Here is a 21,300-nt window from a genome sequence, read left to right as displayed (position 1 = left end):
CCACTTTTAGTCCCTGCCATTAGCAGGGCTCCACCAACCTAATGTCATCCAAACCAATGGACATTTTAGTTATGTTCATGTAAAAAAAAACAAAAACCTTTTAGCATGTCTAAGAAAACAAGTGTGTAGAACATACAAAATTTTATTAATCAGTACATAAATGTGAATACACAAAAACAGGAACACATTTCAACATTTTAAAAGAGATAGATGAGCCTGAGACCCACCCGCTGATCGTCCTGCCCCCTTACAAAATTTCACACCTTTCCCAGGGGGGTCCCACTACCTCCTTTCTGCACCCCTGCTATATGGTATAAATCAATCTCCATTCTCCATAAGGCTTCCACTTCTCTCTGAGCTTCTAATTTATAAATACTTTTAAAGAAAGGCATTGTCATCAATCCTCATCTAATTCATTGGCCCCCAATGGGTACCAACCTCAAGGCGTGTCAGTTTAATCACACCACAAGAATACCACAAGGAACAACTCTGCCTCCAAGCCTCCTGTTCCCATATATAAACAGATTCCACCAACGAATATTTGGGAAGCAACTGAAAATTCATATTTAAAGCTTTTTTGGCGTGAGGTTGTCAGAGATATTATTTTCAAATCCTTTGAATAGTGGAGGCAACTGTTAATTCTAAGCAAATTTAAACATAAGATTGAATTGCTGTAATTAAAAAAAAAAAAGACTTAGCAAAAGACCTCTCCAACCATACCCACACCATCTAACTTAGTCACACGACAAAGCGCTAATGACAGAGGATTCCAAAAAATGGTGTGATACCTTGTGTACTGTAATTTACAGCAGACCTTACTGTGTCCAACTGTCAGCTTTTTATAATGATAGCTGTCAATTCTCTGATCCTTGAAAGTTGGGTCAGCTGTTACTTTACTGATCAAGGAACAAGTGGCTTGGAAATATCCTGCCATTGGTCCACTATTGATCTATTCGTTCTGCTTCTCTTTGTGAGGGTTTCCAGTGTTAGCACAAATTGCAATTTGTGCTGTGAGTCCACTTGTGAGCTGGGAGTGAGTAGAACACCAAATACTGATCCATACCAAGAGGAGCTGGGTGCCTCAGTCAGTGTTTATGCACAATCAGTTGGCCTGCTGCCACCAGAAAACAACACAGATCTAATGGGAATAGCTACAGGACAGGAGTGAAAACCGTTCACAACCCCAACAGTGATTTCCTCCTGCGCAAACTGACAAAAGCTGATAAAGAATGGAAGGAGGAGGTTCCAGCTAAGACTGGAAAAGCTGGATGACAAGACTGTCCATGAGCTATGTTGTTTTTGTGGAAAAGGGCAACAAAATCAATCAAATGGAATGCTATCAGCCTGTGGGGAGAGTCGGGTACTCGAATCTCTCCTGCATGGCTGCCCAAGCACTCAGCTTACTGGGAACACTGGATACCAAAAAATGGGCCGGAAAGAGTTGGTTGTGCTCATCTGTCAAGAAAAAGAGTTAAGGATATGGGAACAAACACAAATAGAAAGAGAAGTTAATGTAGAAAGGAAAGAAAAATCTGTTTCAATGGACAAAAGCATCACAGCACAAATAAATATGGAGAGTATTTTTACGACAATTTTCTGCATAAGGTGGCTAGATCCCAATTTACTGGAAATGGCTTGATTTTGAGAACATGCCCTACCAACACCACCAAAATCGAGGGCGAGTCTCTGGTTCAACTTAAATCTGCTGAGCAGTAAACCCCTTTGATCTAAAAATACACAATGGATTGTAAAAGGCTACAGATTCCACAAGACCAGGTGTACATTAGATGCAAGAACATATGCAAGGATCATTTAAAGAGACTATCCTGAAAAAGTGTGAATAGGTGGGAAGGAATAACTGAGAAGGTATAAACAAAAAAGTGTTCACGCATTACATATTTATCAGACATTCAAGAAGCTAAAGGGATGGTAGTCAGGTTTATGCTTGAAAGCAGCTGACAAGCCTTTCTAAGGCTCAGGAGGGCATTTTTCACTGATTAGGCATTTTTTATTCCACATCAGCACTCTTTTGTGGAGTTTGGTAGTGGTGAGGAGATATTTTAAATGATTTTTCCCCACTAGTCTCTTGGCCCTGTTCCAAAACCACAAGCTTTATAATGTAAACTCTTTTGTATTCAGCATTCTATCATCTGGAACTCTCAAATAACCAGCATTTTAACCATAAGTAAATTTCAGTAAAGTAATCCATAAGTAACATATAGTGAAAATACAAATAAAAACAGCAAATACAGTATAAGTTTACAGTGTGCAATACTACTGTTGCTGGTAAATAAAGTACTCTGCATACATTTGTTTGTTTCTTCATAATTTTTTTTTTTTAAGTGGTATGCATTGCTAAGTACCTCTATTAACCAGAATATTTGAATAACCGGCAACCTCCCAGTCCCAGGGCTGCTGGATAAAAGTTTCCTGCAAAATGTTTTGAACGTTCAGCGCTTTAAAGAATCAGAAAAGCAATCTGGAAATGAAAGGATATGTTCTAACCCTGCCTCAGTTTCATTAGCAAATAATATACATACATGAACCAGGCAACTGATGTTGATCCTGTGATAACTTTCAATTGCAATTGGTCAATTTGCAGTCAAGTGTCTTTATGACCGGGGTGGGGGGGGGGGAGGGAAATTTGCTTCCAACTATTTCTGTCATTTAAAAATAAGTTCTTACTTGAATTCTAAAGCCAGAGCTAGCTTACGCAGACATCAGTAAAAGTTGGTATTTTCCTATTATACCCAGAACCCCCTGCCCTGCTACCAGTCTAATCAAATCATCCTCATCTCCCCAACTCCAAGAATTTTTTTAAACATATGGTGAGAACATTGCCTGGACTCAAAATAGGATGTTAAGATGGAATTATGTAGGCAACCTTAGCTTACGGGGATGCTATTGCTATATACAACAGAACACAAAATTCCCATTGGCTCTTTCTAACCTCTGTTCCCAACACAGTCAAAGGCAGCAAGGCACTGTAAATTTGGTCTGCATCCCGTGGCTTGACTCTCTCTGCATGACAAGGAAAATGGAAGCTGTCCAGGTCAGGGGTCCGCAACCTGTGGCGTGGAAGCCCCATATGCAGGTCAGGGGTCTGCAACCTGCAGCATGGGAGTCCCATGTGGCTCTTTAAGGACTTCTTTGTGGCTCACAATGCTATAATTGCTAACTTCAAAAACAAAACAAAAAACTTATTTTTGATACAGTGAATGTACAAAAGCCCAACAACAAACAGCTCATATAAAAATAGCAAGTGATACATGATCCTGTAACGTCCCCCTTTAATATGTGCATTGCATTGTGGGATAGGATACCATATCTGTATTTTAAATGTGTTAATAAAAAGTGTTGATTTTGCCAACTAAAAGGAAGCGTGCGGCATTCCTGCTGTGAAAGGCAACATGCATTTTAAGAAAAAAACCTGAAATTAAACATGAAGTAAAGTTGGCATAAGTAACGTGGTTTCAGGAGTGAAAGTCAGGAAGATAGGGTAAACACACAAAGGATGAGGAAATAGAATATGTAAAAAGTTTGTGAACGTCCTGCAGTAAACACGTATTGCATTTCAAATGTGCGCTCTGTTCTTAAAACTGGGGGGTTATAAAAAATATGGATTGACATTTATTAATGATCATCTCCTATTTACATGCATTGTGGCTCTTGAATTATTGAGCTTTACACTGAATTTGAAAAAAACCTCAGCCTTTTTTGTTATCTTGGTTGCCAAACCCTGCTCTAGGTTAATCTGAGCACAGCTAACTTCTTTTCACTAAGGATGTGTCTACAGTGCAGTTAAAAACCAATGGCTGGCCTATGGCAGTTGATGCAAGTTCATAGGGTTTGGGATAGAGTTGTTTAATTGGAGTACAGATGTTTAGGCTCAGAGTGAAGCCTATGCTCTGGGACCTTCAAGGCAAGAGGGCCACAAAGCATTTGCACTGCAATTAAACAGGCTCTGAGCCCCACAAGTCTGACGGCTGGCAAAAGTCAGCCTCTGGCGTATAATTGCAGCACAGACCTACCCTGACTGTACAGCCACCTGGCAGCTCCCCCGGCAGTTTGATTCCACACTCACCCATTCATCAGATGGGACGTGTGATCTTCAGAATTTGCATCTTCTTCCTCTCACCTCCCTACTCCTATCAAAACAAAAAGCAGTCAAGTAGCACTTTAAAGACTAGCAAAATAGTTCTTAGGTGAGCTTTCGTGGGACAGACCCACTTCTTCAGACCTGCTTTTTGTTTTGATAGTGTGTAGACTAGCACGGCTTACTCTCTGTTACTACTCCCTACTCCTCTGCTTCTTGAAGTTTCTGACTATTATTCATTTTCCTGTCTCTGCCTCAACTTCTACACACCAGCTATAGCTGGTGGGTTCCCCCCTGCCCTCCTCAGGGGGAAAGGCTGCCCCATCTGCTGCAAGCTTCTGTCAAGTAGCTGCACATACCCTACTTCCCTGGAGCTCTGGGCTGCTGGAGCTGCACCTCCCACCCCCATACTTGAACAGGTCTACCTGGCAGTGATCCTGTTCCCTGCTAGGTATTTAAGAATGGTATCTGCAGTGTTCCCTCATAGGAGCACAGAAAGCTCACTCTGGGACACACCCTTTCCCCCTCACACACCAGGTTTTACCTTAAAAGGTTCCTGCCAAAGTGAGGGTCAGGCTAAGGGCAGCACTGCCTATTAGCAAAACAAGTTTCTGTCAATTCTTTTAAGGTAACACATGCAAATTAAATTGTTAATTGGTTAGCAAACAGGCCTGATTTACATCATTAGCAAGTTTACCACTTCACAGGATGTACTTTTAAAGGTGGCCTTCAATGGACTTTAAATGGTAACTTTTTATGACACAAAAGCAAAAAAAATAGTTTCCCCTCCACTCCATCACTTTTAACCTTTGAAATAGCAAGTGTGGTCTTCCCTGGTTTCACAGCAAGACCTTCTGCATGTCTCAGACAGAGCTGTATCGTAACAGAAGTGTGGATGATGCTAAATCTGTATCAAGTACTGAACAACTATTGGAATTAAATAGTTATTGGGAGATTTTACCAGTTTGACTAACCCCCTCCTGCCCCTCTCAACCGTTCAGCTTTCATTCCAGATCTCAGTCATTTCATGACTTCTCGAACCATTCAAAGCCTCAGCTGAATGAGAAAATTTTAAAGAAAGTCTAACAGGTGGCACCAGCTGTTCAGCCAAAGAAACACTGGTGTAAGCAAGAGCCATAGCATACATAAGGCTCTGAAAATGCCTGTTTTGTGCACTGAATTAAATACTAATAGCAGTTTGAGCCTTGACTACACTTAAGTCTTCTGACCAGCAAGGTTCCTTAATGGAAATACAGCCATAGAAGCTTCTCAAGCAGACAACAGCTGAATTCCTAATGAAATTCTTTTGTGAAATCTTCAGAAGTAGAGGGACATATCCCATTCTTCCCTTTCATAGATGACTTGAGGAGTAGCTATTTTCAAAAGTCAGACAAGAAATAAAGTTAATATTTTATTTATAAAGGTAAATTTGGTTTTAGAATTTAAAATGGATTGGGGTTATAATATAATAGACTTTTATTTACATAAGGCAACAAACTAAAGAATTAGTTTCCCTTTTATGAATACTATGGGGCAAGTAATATGTCATATTTAGTAGAATACTGGTACATTTGTTCCAAACAAGTATCTACAGTTCAATGAACAAAGATTAAAATCCAAATCTAAGATTCTACCAAAATCCAAATAATGTATCTTTCTGGAGAACAAAGAAAAATTAAGGCTCATTTGTATCACAAAGCTGAAGAATCATACACCACTGGTTACCGGAATGAATAAAGTCCATGATTTCAACTGGGTAGGTTATGGAAAAAAGCATCCATAAGCCCATTATGCTTAATCTACATCAAATACACTATTTGGCAAAATCACTCAGATTTTGGAAACTTTTGGGTAGGAATGGAGATGAAAAATGGATAGAGAGCCATAAAATTGCCTGACATAGATTTTACATGAGCTCTCACACATCCTGCTGACTACATGTACAAACCATAAGGTTTTAAGGAGGGGACAAACAAAAATACATGGCAGAGACTCCATCAAGAAATTTTTGGAAGGGTGTAAGGAAGTGGGTTGGTGGTTCACATGCTAACAAATACTTCTTTAAATCGATGAACTCCAGCTCCACAAGCAAGTAGAATATAAACAACGAACTGAGTCTCTAACAGATTTGTTTTTATTTATAAAAATGGTAAACTCATACTAATTTTCTGCCTGATGAAGTTATTCCTGAGTTTTAGATTACTGCCGAGGTATAGCAGATAAAACTCTGAAAATTTAGTTATTAAAAATTTTTGCAAGTCAAGTTTATCAGTACTGTTTGGCAGCCTTCAGTCATCAATAAATGTTAATCTTCCAGGTCCTTCATTCTTCATCCACCGCCTATATCTCTTCCATCGCGGGTCCATGGCCATCTTCTTCTTTAGCTCTTCCTCTTGTTCTTGCTTGTAGACCTGGATAGGAGAAAGAAAAAATTACCTACAATAAAGCCCAAGAGAAAGTCAGCCCTCAAGGTGAATCTCGTATTAGAGGAAAAGGCTATTTCTCCCATCACAATAAATCAAACTGCAGACTGCCCCCCACCATCCCCTTTCAAAAACCACAAGCTCCAGTTGCCAGAGTCAGGCCACACACAGACTGCTGGTGGAATTCAGCATTTGGCCAACGGCTCCATTAACTTCAGTTACATTTCTTTGGATTCAGGATCTATGGCAGCGTAGATGGGACTTGAGGCAAGGGACCTCCCCTGGTCCAGCCAATTACCTTGTTCAGGACTGGTCAGGTCCCAAGGGTGCCAAACCAGGGAGGTGCAACCTGTAGTACTAAACACACAGGTTTCAAAGAACTCAGTAAATCTTGGATCTAGACTGCAAGTTTTCCCTTCACTGTGTTATGAAAAAGCCAATACGGAAGTCACCTGAAGCTAACTTCAAACTCTTTCAAGCCTGCTTGTCTAGGTTTACAATTTGGCACTGCTGTTACCAGGGATTCTTTCAGTTCCTAGTACTTTTTCCACCTCCTTCTGAGCTAGTTAGCCTCGTTCTAGTAATACAGTCAATAGAGCTGACCTCCAAGAGTGGATAATTGCATAGTGTCTCAATGGCAACTGAAGATTTTCTGCACAAGAGATCTGAAGAACTCTATACCTTGGATTGGCTAACTGTAGACAGCATGTAGGGACCATATAACACACAAAGCACTGGTGTCACTGCTCACAAGATCACCACAGCAAGGCAGAAAACTTTTAAATATAGATCTACTGCTCTAAAGAATTCTAAGGGCTTTTATGTGTACTCAGTTACAAATTTCTAGGTACAAGAATAATTCTTCACTTGCACCTTGTACAGCAACAGTTAGCACTTAATAGGTTCTGGAACATCCCAGGACTTGGGCACAGAGCTTGTGTATTCTCTGGAGTCTCTGACCCAGAGCAATGGAGCACTGTACTTGAACAAAACAGCAATTGCCCAGCAAGTAGTATTTCAGACTCTGGATCACTGAAAGTTGGAACTGCTGAAGGGCAAAGAGGACGGAGTCAGGAACTAGCTGAATTGGTAGAGTGATAAACAAAAACACCAATTCCAAATGGTGTGGATAAACGTTTGCTTTGGAGGTTTTATGGGAGCATTCTCAGGGGCACAGCACATTCTGCTGTGATACTGTAGTACAACAGATAAACCAAGACGGTCTTTGGTCAGAAACCCTGGATCTTTGCCAAAAATCTCAAGCTTAATGAGTGATATCAAGAAATTAATCACAGCCTTATATGCAGTACAATCACGACATATCCTAGGAGCACACCAGTTTTTCAGATGGTCAAATTGGGCACTTAGCATTTATTCTCACCACAACTACTCACCTCATAATTCTCTCTCATCCATAGCTGCCGTTCAAGAAAAGTCTCTTTCTGATTATCTTCCAGACTGTCAAATTGAGACTGCGACATTTTCATGTATCTACGTATGATATACAGTTTCTCTTCCTTACCATATTCTTGCCCTTTAATATTAAAGCAATAAATCCACCAACAATACCAGGCTATATACTTGCACAAGTAAAAAGGCGCTAAGAGGATTTGAAACAAAAGGATATCATATATTTTAGGCTTCTGATAGCCACCTTTTATATCTATTTTATTTTTGATAATGTCTTTAATTATTTCTTCCTCTTCCTCACGGATTTCTTCCTTAGACCGCCTGTTTTTGCCTTTTTCTTTAGCCCTGTTCAGTAGGCCTTGTTGCTTGGCAATCTCAAACGCTTGTATACGATACTTTGGCACAGTAGCTAGGTAGTTGATGGCTTCATTGTAGCTACTCCACCAGCTGAAGAACTAGAATATAAAATAGTAACAGCTTGTTATTTCCAGCAGTAGTGTTAACAAAACGGAAAAAAAAGAAAATCCACTATAATCAGTTAGAAATTAAGAATAGATCACATTTAGTAAAATAGGTAGTATCACCATTTTACAGATGCAGTGGAATGAACTGACTTGCCCAAGGTCTTACAGGAAGTTAACAGCAAGTGTAGAAACATCCTTAAGTGTGATTTTCCGAGCTAAACTAAAGACCAAAACCTTTGGCTCAACACCAGCTGCAAACTTTTTTGTGGGCCAGCTGCTGTATGGGAACAAATGCCACGAAGTGTTAGCATTGTTAAACCCAGAATCAGAAATCTATACTTCTTGGACTCTACCCCTGTACAGTACTCCCAAGTTACATGAGGGCTGTGTTCCTGCACACCCTTGCATAACTTGAATTTTGCTTAAGTCAGGGAGGGGATGCGGGGAGAGCTGGGAGTCAGGCTGCTCCCTTGGGCTTGCAGGAGCCAGGCACAGCTCCTCCCTGGCTTCCTCCAGCTGGACAGAAGCTGCACCACAGCACCTGTCTGTGGTATGGGCAGATAACTGCGGTAGGGGGCTGGAGTGTTTTCAATTTTCCCTTAACTTGCATTAATGTGAGTTAAGCGCAAATCAAAAATTGCACATTCCAGGGGATTACTGTAGTTATTTTGCTGAAGAAAACATTTAACAATCTAGAACATACACAGAAAAGAAGAATCTGATAACATTTTATTTCACTCGAATGAGAGACAGAGCTTATGACAGTGCAGGATTATTTTCATAATAATCCTACACTATATCATATGGAAGTTATTTTCATTATAAAGGATTATACTGTGGATTACACGAGCAACCTCTCCTGTTGACTGTCTCAGTGACAGGTTTTTAACCCTATATTATTAATGACACAGCATAACAGGAACTGTTATGTTTATTCTTACAGTGATGCAAAGAAATTACAGAGCAAGGAGGGAAAGCTTGCACAGCATAGTTCAGAAATTCATTTACCAGCAGTATCATGTTTTGCTGCAGAATGACAACAGTTAAGAAAATACTTCTATTCTATACTAAAGCACAGGGGCTCAGCTGCTTATACTTTTTTTTTTAATTTGTGTGCAGAGTTTATTTATCCATTGCATAATAAAAAGTGATGATAGCACAATATTTTGAGTATGTCACTTGATAGAAATTCTACTTGTCCAGTACAGTGGAACCCTGTTATGGTGAGATCATTTCTCCCACATACAAACATCACTATCAGTGGAAGTTTATTACGAACAGATATATGGGTTGCATTAAATTACACATTAAGTAATGCATAAAATAAATTTGAGACCCCAATTCAACAGAGGATTTTCTCCACAGAAGCAAGCTAGTCCATATGATGGCACTGTCAGAGTATGAGTCACTGTTTAGATTGGCACACTATATATCTTAGTTTAAAACAGGGGTGGAGAAACTACAGGACCATGGCTTGCTGGACCTGGACCCCGAGGCTCAGAGCTCCCCCTCCCCAGCATCTGGCCCACCACAGGGTGGGGACACCTGAGCTTCGCAGGCCAGAACAGGCAAGGTGATGTCAGATCCAGCCCACGAGCTCTGCCACCACTGCCTAAGCCTCTGTTGCCACTGCTGCTTCTCCTCCCCAGCTGGGGATACAACAGCTCAACACTTCCTGGATGCTGTATCCCCTCACCACTGACTGGCCAGAATTCTAGCCAATCATAGCAGCGGGGGGGGGGAAGACGATGCCTGGCAGCTGCAAGAAAAGGCTCCTCAGGGGGCTTTTCTCCCCACTGCCATTCCTCCAGATGAGAGAAGGGATGGCAGTGGTGGCAGCATATGGCAGTAAACCCCCTGCAACCCCATAAACCAGCACACTCATGTCTCCTCCTACACAGACCACCTGATCCTGTTCCTGCAGCCCCCTCCCGCCCAGACCCTCCCCCCATGCCTACTTGTCTCCTGGCACCCCCTCTTCTGCCCATACCCCCCACCTGCAGCCTGTTCCTGCATCCTCCCACCCAGGCAGATCCCACCCCTCTACTGTACCCTCCCTCCTGCCCAGACCCCCCACCTTCAGACCATTCCTGAACCTCTCCCACCTCTATGCCCAGTCCATTTATGCACCTTACCTCCCACCCAGCTCCCCTAACCCCAGCCCACTCCTGGCACCACCTCCATCCCATTCAGACCCCAAACACCCACGCCAGTCTGCTCTTCACCCTTCCTCCCACCCAGACTCCATGTCTACTTCCACAGCCTCCTCCCACACACTGAACCCTGAACCTAGGAGCAAAGTGAGGTGTCTCAGTCAGGAGCCACATCAGTGAGGGTTTTGTGGGTTCTCTCACTTTTTTGATCCAACTGATTTTTCTGTGGGTCAGCAGTCCCCAACCCAAAAAGGTTCCCTACCCCTCACTTGAAACATCATGTTGACTGAACCACTTTTTGACTAGACAAAAATGTTCTTAAAGATTACAGATTTGCAACTAAAGCATTAGTGTAGTACAGCCCTTTATAAGTGGCGTTAACCATTTTAAATGGCTGAATAAAGTAGTTCATGCAAGGACAATCTTATTAGCTTGATTATATTTGCTTTACAAGACTGAATCCCCCTTCACCTCTTGCTTCATTCTGAAGCCAGGGTGGGATGACAGACAACAGGATGATAGAAAACTAGGGAAAAATAGCCTTTTCTCAGCCTAACTCACCAAAATAGTTACCACAGTCAGCAGGCCTTACCAGGACAATACTTCCCACAGTGAAAGATGAAGTGTAGTTCCTGCTAAGAAGGTAATAGCTCCAGCAGAGATTGTAGAGAGCAAAAGAAAGCCAAATGGATCTAGCTGTGAGATTATTTTGGCTTTGCCATCAGTAGAAGCTCAGTAACTGACTGATAAAAAAATCAAAACTTCAGACTTTCTAATTTAGAAAGTTTCAGGCAAAAACCCATCTCCCCATTTATACCCAAGGAAAAGAATAAGTGGAGAGTGCAATTTCACCATTTGAACCAAGTGGGCTTGAGGTAGGTTGACCATCGGTCCCATATCGGGCGGGACAGTCCTATATTTGGGACACCAAAAAGGCGCCCCAACTATTCTTTAAGAGACTAATTGTCCCATATTTAGACCCTCGGGGACTGGGGCCTGCAGCCACCACTCCCCCAGGGCTCTAGAACCAGGAGAGCCTGCAGCTACCCCTCCCCCAGGGCTGAGATGGGGCACCAGCTCACCAGGGCTTGGCGCAGCCAGGAGGAGCCGCCCACCCCTCCCCTCCCCGTATCTCCCTGTCCCGTATTTGGGACAAGGAGATATGGTCACCTAAGCTGAGGAGAAGTAGGATACGTATCTGCACAAGCCTTTATGGTTCTACCAGTTCAAGTAAACACTGCTTGGAGGTAGAGAACTGTATGGCAGCTGACGATCCACAAATGATGCTGTAGGCATTAAGGCATCAAAAGCTCTTAGCTGGGTTATTTGGGGGAAAAAGCCATGCAAGATACCTGGACTAATGTTCAACCATTTCTTCTACTCTGGTATATTAACCACCAGACATTTTCGCTCTTATAAAAGTCTTGAACAATTTCCATATACATAATGTTAAGTGCTAATGAGGTGAGAATGAAAAGATGCATACAGAGGTACTACTTTACCCATACATCATATTTCTACATTGAAAAATCATGCATTTTAAGAGGAAGACTTCCCTGAACCAAGGAAATTCTTATTCTAACAGCTATGAAATCAGGACCATTATGATTGTTTATAATAATGGATGTATTTAAAACATTCAAGAAGAATTTCAAAATTGTCTTATTAAAACACCAATATCAAAGTGAGAAATTGGCTCCCTCTAGCCCTGAGAAATCATCTAACCCTACATTTGGGTTAGGCCGTTCGGCCTTTTAGTATTTGAATCATGGAACCAGATTATTTTTCAGCATGCAAGATTCTTATCGTTTAAATATATAGTACCAAAAAACCCCAAACAAGTTAGTGGTACTAACTATCCAGCCTTGGTCCAAGATATAGATTTATATGACTGAATGAATATCTGCCCAGAACACCATAGTAGTAGACAACACTTAAATAGACACGGTGGAGCCTTCTAATTGTACAACAAAAACACCTCAGTTACTAATGGTAATGAAATCTAGTCTTCAGATTTTACTATTTTGCAGTTTTAAAACTAGATATAAGAACTGTCATAAGCACCTATGTATTTTACCTGAAACACAGAGATGGCACATACAGTGACTAGAATCACTATCCTGACATCAACTTTAGGTGCCAGCCTCCTGCTGTAATAGTGATAATAATGGCTGTAGTACTCTTCAGGATGATCCAACATGTAGTCATAATCTTTACGTGTTTCTTCATCCTGTCAAGAAAAAAAAGTTAAAACAAATTTTGTAGATTCATATCCTTGAGCTTTTAATCAAAGTCACATAGAACATTTGTGAGATGCTCTGGTAGTGAAGTGATTTTTAGTTATTAAAATTATACTTTGGTGTTAAAACATGGTTAACCACAAAACTATCGTAAAATTTGCATTGGTCTGATTTCTACAACAAATATAGAGAAAAACTAAGAAATTTTTATCACTAATATTCAAAAATAAACTTCAGCTTTTCAGGCATTATGAAATTTCAAATCTTCTCCTGTATTCTGGTAACCTAACCTAATTTATTCTAAAACACATATATAGCCCTGACTGAATAATGCATACTTGGCTTGTTTGAAGAAATTTAATTTTGAAGCCGTTAACAATTTGATACATACTAAGCACAAAGCATCAGCCTTAGAAGTCTGTGACAGAGGGTATCAACTGGTTCTAATCCATCTTAGAGTCAATGCATGGTGAGATTTGTGTTTGTTTTGAAATACACTTAATATTTTAAGTATGTTTTCAATTTTTTTTTAGGGGCAGTAATCAAAATATAACATCTGACAGGACTGCTATCATGACCTTTGGGAGATTTTTACAGCCTAGTAGACTTCACCTTCTGCAAGTTTCTCTGATATTTAGCCTAAGCATCTCATTTCAATTATGTTTAGTCTTAGTTATACCATTTGTATCACCCAGCACAAAATTTTCTTCTCTCTCATTCAAAATACGTGTAGACTATACTTCCCATCCCATAACTTGTCTCAGCCAAGTTATACATATTTGGGCATTATAATTTTTTTTCTCACCAGCTCATTCAGTCATTACCTTTCTCACTGAGTTTAAGGAATGCATTTAACTTGGAAAGTCTGGAACATTACTTCAAAAAACTTTTGGGTAGTTTCACACAGTTGTCCTCCCCTCCCAACACCCATTGTTAATTTATGAATTATTACATTTTATTTTGTTTTGTTTACTATCTTCTTCTTCTTCCATACTGCTGGGTAATAAAGCCAAACTGGGGGAAGCAGTGCTGATTCAGAAGTGTTTCCAAAACCCTTATATCAGTCCTTTCAGGCTCTACTGAAGTTTGGCTGCAAAACCAGAGGTACCAGACTAAATGTGCCTCATTCTACTGGTAATGGACGAAGAAGCCCTCCAAAGGAAAATAAAGAAAGGTAGGAAAAGACTATACAGTTGCATGCAGAGCTCAAGTAACACTATTTTTCCAAGAAAACACACTGGCTTTTGAGCTCAAGGGGTAGCCCAATGTGCTGTTGCAAGTAAAGGTCCTTGAATTTCTCTCAATAGACTAAACAAAAAGGCCAAAATGTAGCACTCTAACAGAATGATTTATTCAGTGATGAGTTTCATAGGACAGACCCACTTCATCAGAAGCCTGTCCCATGAAAACTCATCTCCAATAAATCGTTTTGTTAGTCTTTAAAGTGCTACATTTCTGCTGTTTTGTTTTGTTGGAGTACAGACTAACACAGCTACCTCTCTGTTACTTCTCAATGGACTCTTCACAAATAATCCCCTGATGCTTGTTTATTTAGGTATCTTGTGTTGTTTGCAGTGTCAACATTAGCAGGAATAAACAAGAATTACCAAGTATAGTTTCAGTTACAATTGAAAGGGCACTTCCAGTTTATGCTTCTATTTTTGGTTTATTTCAATTTTTGTACACTTCTTTTGGACTGAAATTCCTTAGTCAATATGTTACAAACTACTCAAATATTTTAAGTTTATAGTACAAGAAAAAGGAGTTGAACTATGGTTAATGAACAAGCATCAGGAAAATCAGAGCTGTGGTTCTCAATTTTAATTCAGTAGTACTGACTGCTGGCAAGATCTCTCGGGAAACAGTTGGAAGAGCTACAGGTTGAGGTGGCTAGACTGAGGTGCATTTGTGTCCACAAGGAATTCCTCAATAGTATTCACGTGAAGACAGCCAAGGCTCAGGAAGCTGTGCAGATACAGAAGACTACCATCACATCATTCGGGGAGGAGAAGATGGCTCTTTTACACGGAGTATACTGGCAGCTGGTTACATCTTGCAACAAGTGGTGCGTGCTCCACCCCTACTCCCAACCCACCCACCATAATGATGGAAAACCATTATGCTGCCCTAGCAATGAGATCAGCAATCATCCCCTAAAGTGGAAGCAGAGAACAAGCCATGTACCCCCAAACACTGCAGTCATCACTCCCAGGAGTGAATGTAGAGTAATGGTTGTTTGAGCCTCTCTTCCGGGGGAATAGTGGGATGCACCTGTCACCCCCAACATGGCATCCCAGGAGTATGCTGCCTGCCAGGGACCCATATCCAAGACGTTATGGAGAGATTGTTGACTTTCATTTGACACTCTGAATACTACCCCATGCTACTCATCCATATGAGACTAATGATAGTGTGCGTTATGACACTCAGCAGATCAGAAGTGAATACAGGGCTTTGGAAGTACAGGTGAAAGAATTTGGAGAATAGGTGGGGTTTTCTTCCACCCTCCAGTCAAGGGTGGGGGACCCATGCATAGACAGATACAGCCTGAAAGTGAATACCTGGCTGCAAAGATCATGTCACCAGGAGGGGTTTGGTCTCCTTGACCATAGGATGCCGTTCAAGGAAGATGGACTGCTAAGCAGATATAGGGTAAACCTATCAAGTAAGGAAACAGCATGTCTGGATACAGCTTGGCTAACCTGGTGAGGAGGGTTTTAAACTAAGTTTCAGAAGGCAAGGTGACCAAAGCCCACAGTTAAGTCAAAAATATGGACACTTTGGGAGAACAGTCAAAAATGCGAGGGAGCATGGGCTGTTATAGCAGGGATAAGGGAGAGAAGACAGAACTGGAGTTGGGGTAGGAGACGAACCAAAACAGTATCTTAAATGTCTACATATTACTGTAAAAAAAGTGTTGGGAATAAGCAGGAAGAACTTGTAATGCTAGTAAATAAACACAGGTGGCATCAGAGACTTGGTGGGTCATACTTATGACTGGAATATTGGTCTAGAAAAGTACAGCTTGCTCAGAAAGGGCAGGCAGGAGAAAAAGGGAGGTGGTGATACCTTATATTAAAAATATAAATGTATACACTTGGTCTGAGATAGAGATGAGAATGGGAGACGGACTTATTGAGAGTTTGAGTAAGGACAAAATAGTTAAAAATAAGGGTGATGTCATGGTAGGGGCCTACTCCAGACCATCTAATCAAAAAAAGGTGGATGAGGCTTTTTAAAAACAACTAAAGAAATATCCAAAGCACAGGATTTGGTGGTAGTGGGACTTCAACCAGTCACACATCTCTTGGGAAAACAACATGGCAGGGCACAGATTATCCAACAAGTTCTTGGAACATACTGGAGACAACTTTTTATTTCAGAAGACAGAAAAAGATACTTGGGGGTAGGCAGTTCTAGATTTCATTTTGACAAACAGGAAGGAACTGGCTGAGAATTTCAAAGTGGAAGGTAGCTTGGGTAAGAGTGATCTTGAAATAAAAGTTCATGATTCTGAGGCCAGGTAGACAAAATGGGGTAACGTTGAACTGAGGTACACAATTTCAACAACATGAATAGCATAGCTGGAATCAACGTACCTTAGATCAAGTTACAGTGTTCCCACTGTGTGGGGTAAATGAGAAACTCTCCCATTGACTCCCCTTACACTTCATTTGGGTGGAGAAACCGAGTTGATGAGAGTAGAATCAATGGTCAATTTAGTGCACCTTACTAGACCCGCTATACTGATCTCCCCTGCCAGGGAATCGATCTCCACAGCTTTCATCTTCCCATGTGTGTAGACAAAGCTGAAGAATAAAAGGTAAAAAGCAAAATAAAGCTATGGATTTCAGCAAAATCAGACTTTTTAGGTGAGATTCCCGGAGAAGGTATAAGAGGACAAACAACTGGAGACATTATTAAGTACACAACAGCAAATTATTCCACTGTTTATCAAGATAGGTAATATGGCAAGAGATCACCCTAGCTTAACCAGGAGATCCTGAATAATCTAAAAATTTAGAAGAGTCCTACAAAAAGTGAAAACTAGGTACAATTATGAAGAATGAACACAAACACGTAGCAAGTATGTAGAGGTAAAATTAGACAGGCACAAAATAAGCTCAAATTATCGAGAGATAAAGGGTAACAAAACTTCACAAATACATTGCAAGAAAGAGGAAAACTAAGAACAGGGCAGGGACAGTATTCAAAGAAGAAGGAAAAATAACAGAAAATGTGGAAATGCAGAGGAGCTTAGTGACTTTCTTTTCCAATTTTTCACAAAGGTGGCTGGTGGTGATTGGACAGCAAACACTAAGTGAATGTCACTGACAACGGGGTTGGTTCAGAAGCTAGAATAGAGAAATAATAAGTTAAACAATTTAGCTGTTGCCAGGGCCTGATGAAGTTTATCCTAGAACACTCAAGGAGCAGACCAGTGTTCTCTTTAAGCTGAGCACCTCCCATAAGAGATTTAGGTGCCACCCAACTGATTAGCAGAGTGCCCACAGACACCCAGAGTAGACAGCATGTTTCTCTACTGGCAGTGCATATCCATGCATGCCTCGCTGCACATAAGTTTTATTTTGCCCATGGATGGGAAAAAAATTAGAGGGAACGCTGGCACTGGCAGAAGAGATAACTGGGCCACTAGAAGTCCTCTGAAAAGTCATGGAATACAGGAGAGATTCAAAGGGCAAATATAGGTGCCCATCTATGAAAAAAGAAAGTAAGGACAATTAGAGTCCAGTCAGCTTAACTTTTGTACCAGGAAAGATAATGGAGCAAATAATTAAGGAATTCATTTGCCAACATCTACAACAGCATGAATTTGCTAAGCACAAATTTTGTCAAACCAACCTAATAAGCTTGCCTTGACAGGCCTGGTGGATAAGGGGGAAATGCTAAATGCTAAATATGCTATATCTAGACTTAATCTGCCTGTTAGAGTCTCACATGACCTTCTCATTAACAAACATGGGAAACACTACCTAGAGGGTGCACAACTGGTTAGTAACCATTCCCAGAGTGTAGTTACCAATGGTTCACTCATGCTAGAAGAGCATAATGAGTGGGACTCAGTTCTGAGTCTAGTTATGTTCAACAACTTCAACAATTTTGACAGTGGCATAGAGAATACACTCAAAGGTTGCAGATGATACAAAGTTGGCAGGGGTTACAAGTTCTTTGGAGGATAGGATGAAAATTCAAAATGAGCCATACGAACTGGAGAAACAGAGGTAAACAGAATGAAATTCAACTAGGATAAATGCAAAGTACTCCACTTAAGAACAAACAACCCAATACACACAAATAAAATGGGAGATACCTGCCTAGGAAGGAGTACTGCACAAAGGGATCTAGAGGTCATAGTGGACCACAAGCTAAATATTAGTCAACAGTCTGACACTGTTGCAAAAAAAGCAAACTTGGGAGGCATTAGCAGGAATGTTGTAAGCAAGGCATGAGAAGTAACTCCTCCTTTCTACTCTGGACTGATTAGGCCCATTTCATGCAAGACAGCAACCTGATGACCACTTCAAGTTGCAATTTTTCTGGATTGTCGAAGATCCCAGATACAATTGGATGCACTGTCACAAAGGACTACAGATCCACTCAAGATGAGAGCATGCACCTAGCCTGGGGGGGCTCTGGCACACATCTGTCATGTTCGCACAAAGGAGAGATTGCAACAACAAGACACCTGCAACAGATACTAAAGCCAAGGCTTTCACCTTCATGCTGAATACTAGTTTTTGTGGTCAGAAAACAAGAGTGAACAATTACTGTGGCAAATACCTTGTCTTACTAGAAGAGACAGAGGCACAGTAACATGACTTTTTCCTGGTCTACTAGCACCAGCTTTATGCTGTACGATCCAAGCAATTGAGTCTCTCTCAGTAACTACCTTCATCTCAGATAGGTAGGTGCAGCCTGGCTTCTTCACTGTGTGTTAGCTATCACTTCAAAGTTCACACTAGATTTCTCCACCTTACGTAATACCCAAGGTGATATTTTGGGCAAGCCTTCATTGCTGATGGCAATAGCTCCAAAAAGCAATCCCCTATTTCAGATGTTACACTACAATGAGTTATGGGCACATTGGAATATGAAAATGCACATTTTTCAATAGCTTCAGATACAAAATGTTACACTTCCCACTATAATACAACCCAGTTTATCCAAAACTTTAAGAGGTCATCCAATAGATTGTTACTTATTTGGTTGTCTGTATAGAAAATTGAGAGCAGCTCCCTTCCTAGCTGCAAGATTAATCATTTATTGAGAAAGCAAACAACGTACAAGTACTCCTGACTAATTTCTAGTATAAGAAAGCACATTGATAGGCTGCTGAAAGTAAGATCCAGACAAATGCAGCACAAATCACACCCTAAAAGAAAGATACCACCATGCATTCTTCACACATGTACCCTTTCGTCCACTATGTGAGAACAACTTGCCTTCAGAACAGTAAAAGCATAACTTCTGTGGGAGCTTTATTTTCAGTGATTTATTCTGCTATGGCTGTCCTCAGGTAGAAGACAATAATGTACGCTGTTCTCTTTTTCAGGGTTTATTTTTTTTGGGAGGGAGACAATATCTGGATTAATCCAGCTTGCTCCCCTCAACCACTAAAACTGTGCAAATAATGTTCCCTCTTTTCTGCCCCCATATGTGTACAAAATAAGTTTTGTTACACACACCAAAACGTGTGGATGTACACTACCAGTAGAAATACATGCTGCTGATTATGGGTGCTGTGCTAATCAGCTGAGCAGCATTTGACTCTCTCCTGGGCAGCCACCCAAGTACACAGATTGCAGGAAACACTATCGGCAGAACCCAAAGCAGGAATCCTAAAGAGAGGGCTTCTTTGGAATCAGGGCAAGAGGAGGGAGAAGCGGCACTCACCTTTTGTCTGCTCATCCCTAGGGTTCTCAGCAGCCCAGAGATGTGCACAGGAGCATAAGGCTTTAAAAGTACCCTACAACTAGAAACTACTCTATAGGACCTACTGCCAACAGGCACCTGCCTCTATTTTACACTCAATGTTAATACTACACAGAGCTGTAGGTCCCACTTTTTCATCACAGTAAGTTATGTACGAAATGCTGAACTGTAAGATGTGTGTTTTGAAAGGGTTAGGATACATCACCCCTATGCAAGTTACCTTTACTTACACAACACAGTTGTGATGTGACCCCCAATGCAAACAGCTGTAATTAATCAACATAAAAAGGTTTTTAATACTAACAAAACGATTCCTCTCTCATTTCACATCACATATGCTTACTTTCCTCATGCGCCTTCCAGACCAGCTCCAGCTCTTATGGAAATTTACTCCAGATGAGCCCTACTCTTCCGGCCACAAGAAAGGACAGCTACTCAGGTGGCTTCCACCACCATGCCCCACCAGCTTATCAGTCCTGACCTGCTGTGACCACAGTTAGGGCACAGTGTCTCTTTCCCCACTGGATTTTGACACCTGGCCATAGCCCCAGAACCAGACAGTCCTGCTGATGAAAACAGAAGCCCAGTCACAACCACTTGGGCCATACCCCAACTGAGAACCAACTCCCCAAGTCACATCTCCCTTCCTTCCCCAGGGCTGCTGACTTGGGGTGCGCCCCTCCAGCTGGGGGCACACCCCGCTTCCTGCACTGCCTGTGCTGCCTCCTCCTGTTCCCCTCGCCCAGCATAGCCCCCTATCACTGCAGTCTGGGGAGCCCCCAAAGCTTTCACCCCAGCGCCTCAGTAAGTGGCATCCCCTGCCCCACACATTAGTCCTGCGCTCTCAGCCCAGGACCAGCCTGCGGTACCCCGCAGCCTGAGCTCTCAGCTAGGGGGGGCACCCACGGAACCCCGAGCCCCACCCCCCGCGGTGTCTCTTACCGGAGCGGCTCCGGCCGGGGCTGCGGTCCCGCTCTCTCACCTTGAGGGTCTCGTAGGCGGTGGCGATGAGCAGGAACTTCTCGTGCGCCGTCTGCAGCGTCTCCGCGCCGGGCCCGGCCGGCTCCCCGCGGTGCCGGTCCGGGTGGTAGCGGCGGGCCAGCTGCCGGTAGGCGCGGGCGATCTCGGCCTTGCTCGCGGCGCGGCTCACACCCAGCACGTCGTAACACACCTGCCGCCCGCAGTACAGGCCCTCAATGAGGGCCCGGGCCGGCCGCGGGGCCAGCGCCGCGGCCGCCAGCAGCCACCACAGCAGCCAGCGCCGGCCTCGCGCGCCGCCAGCCAGTCCCGCCGCCATGTCCGCCCCCGCCGGCCGCTCGCGCCTCCTCCCACCGCCCCTGGGCGGGGCCACGCCAACGGACGTAGCCAAGAGGAGGGAGGGAGGGTGGAGCCAGGACGAAAAGAGGTGGGGCGGAACGAAGGGTCGTGGGCGGGGCCGGAAGGGGGCGGGGCTACAAGGGGGAGGTGGTTTCGGAGGAGAGACTCTGCGGGTAGAGCTAGGGAGGGGCTAGTTAAGGAGGGGGAGGGGCCAAACCTCAGAGCACCGCCCCAGAGCTGCGG

At 42.4% G+C, this 21,300-nt stretch overlaps 1 protein-coding gene across 1 annotated transcript; it reads right to left on the bottom strand.

Annotated features, from left to right (window-relative positions):
- Positions 1–133: 133 nt before the first annotated feature.
- Positions 134–21,050, bottom strand: DNAJC25 (DnaJ heat shock protein family (Hsp40) member C25). The gene is made up of 4 exons (XM_074994684.1): positions 20,723–21,050; positions 12,624–12,776; positions 7,914–8,384; positions 134–6,507 (listed from the first exon to the last, which is right to left on the bottom strand). Exons 1-4 carry the CDS (start codon positions 21,035–21,037, stop codon positions 6,385–6,387), a joined length of 1,062 nt encoding a protein of 353 aa, XP_074850785.1. The 5' UTR covers positions 21,038–21,050; the 3' UTR covers positions 134–6,384.
- Between the last annotated feature and the right edge of the window lie 250 nt (positions 21,051–21,300).

Source organism: Carettochelys insculpta, chromosome 5 (genome assembly GCF_033958435.1).
Source record: "Carettochelys insculpta isolate YL-2023 chromosome 5, ASM3395843v1, whole genome shotgun sequence".
In the NCBI taxonomy this organism is placed as follows: domain Eukaryota; kingdom Metazoa; phylum Chordata; order Testudines; family Carettochelyidae; genus Carettochelys; species Carettochelys insculpta.
Note: the sequence above shows the minus strand (reverse complement) of the source record. Positions and strands in the feature narration are given on the sequence as shown.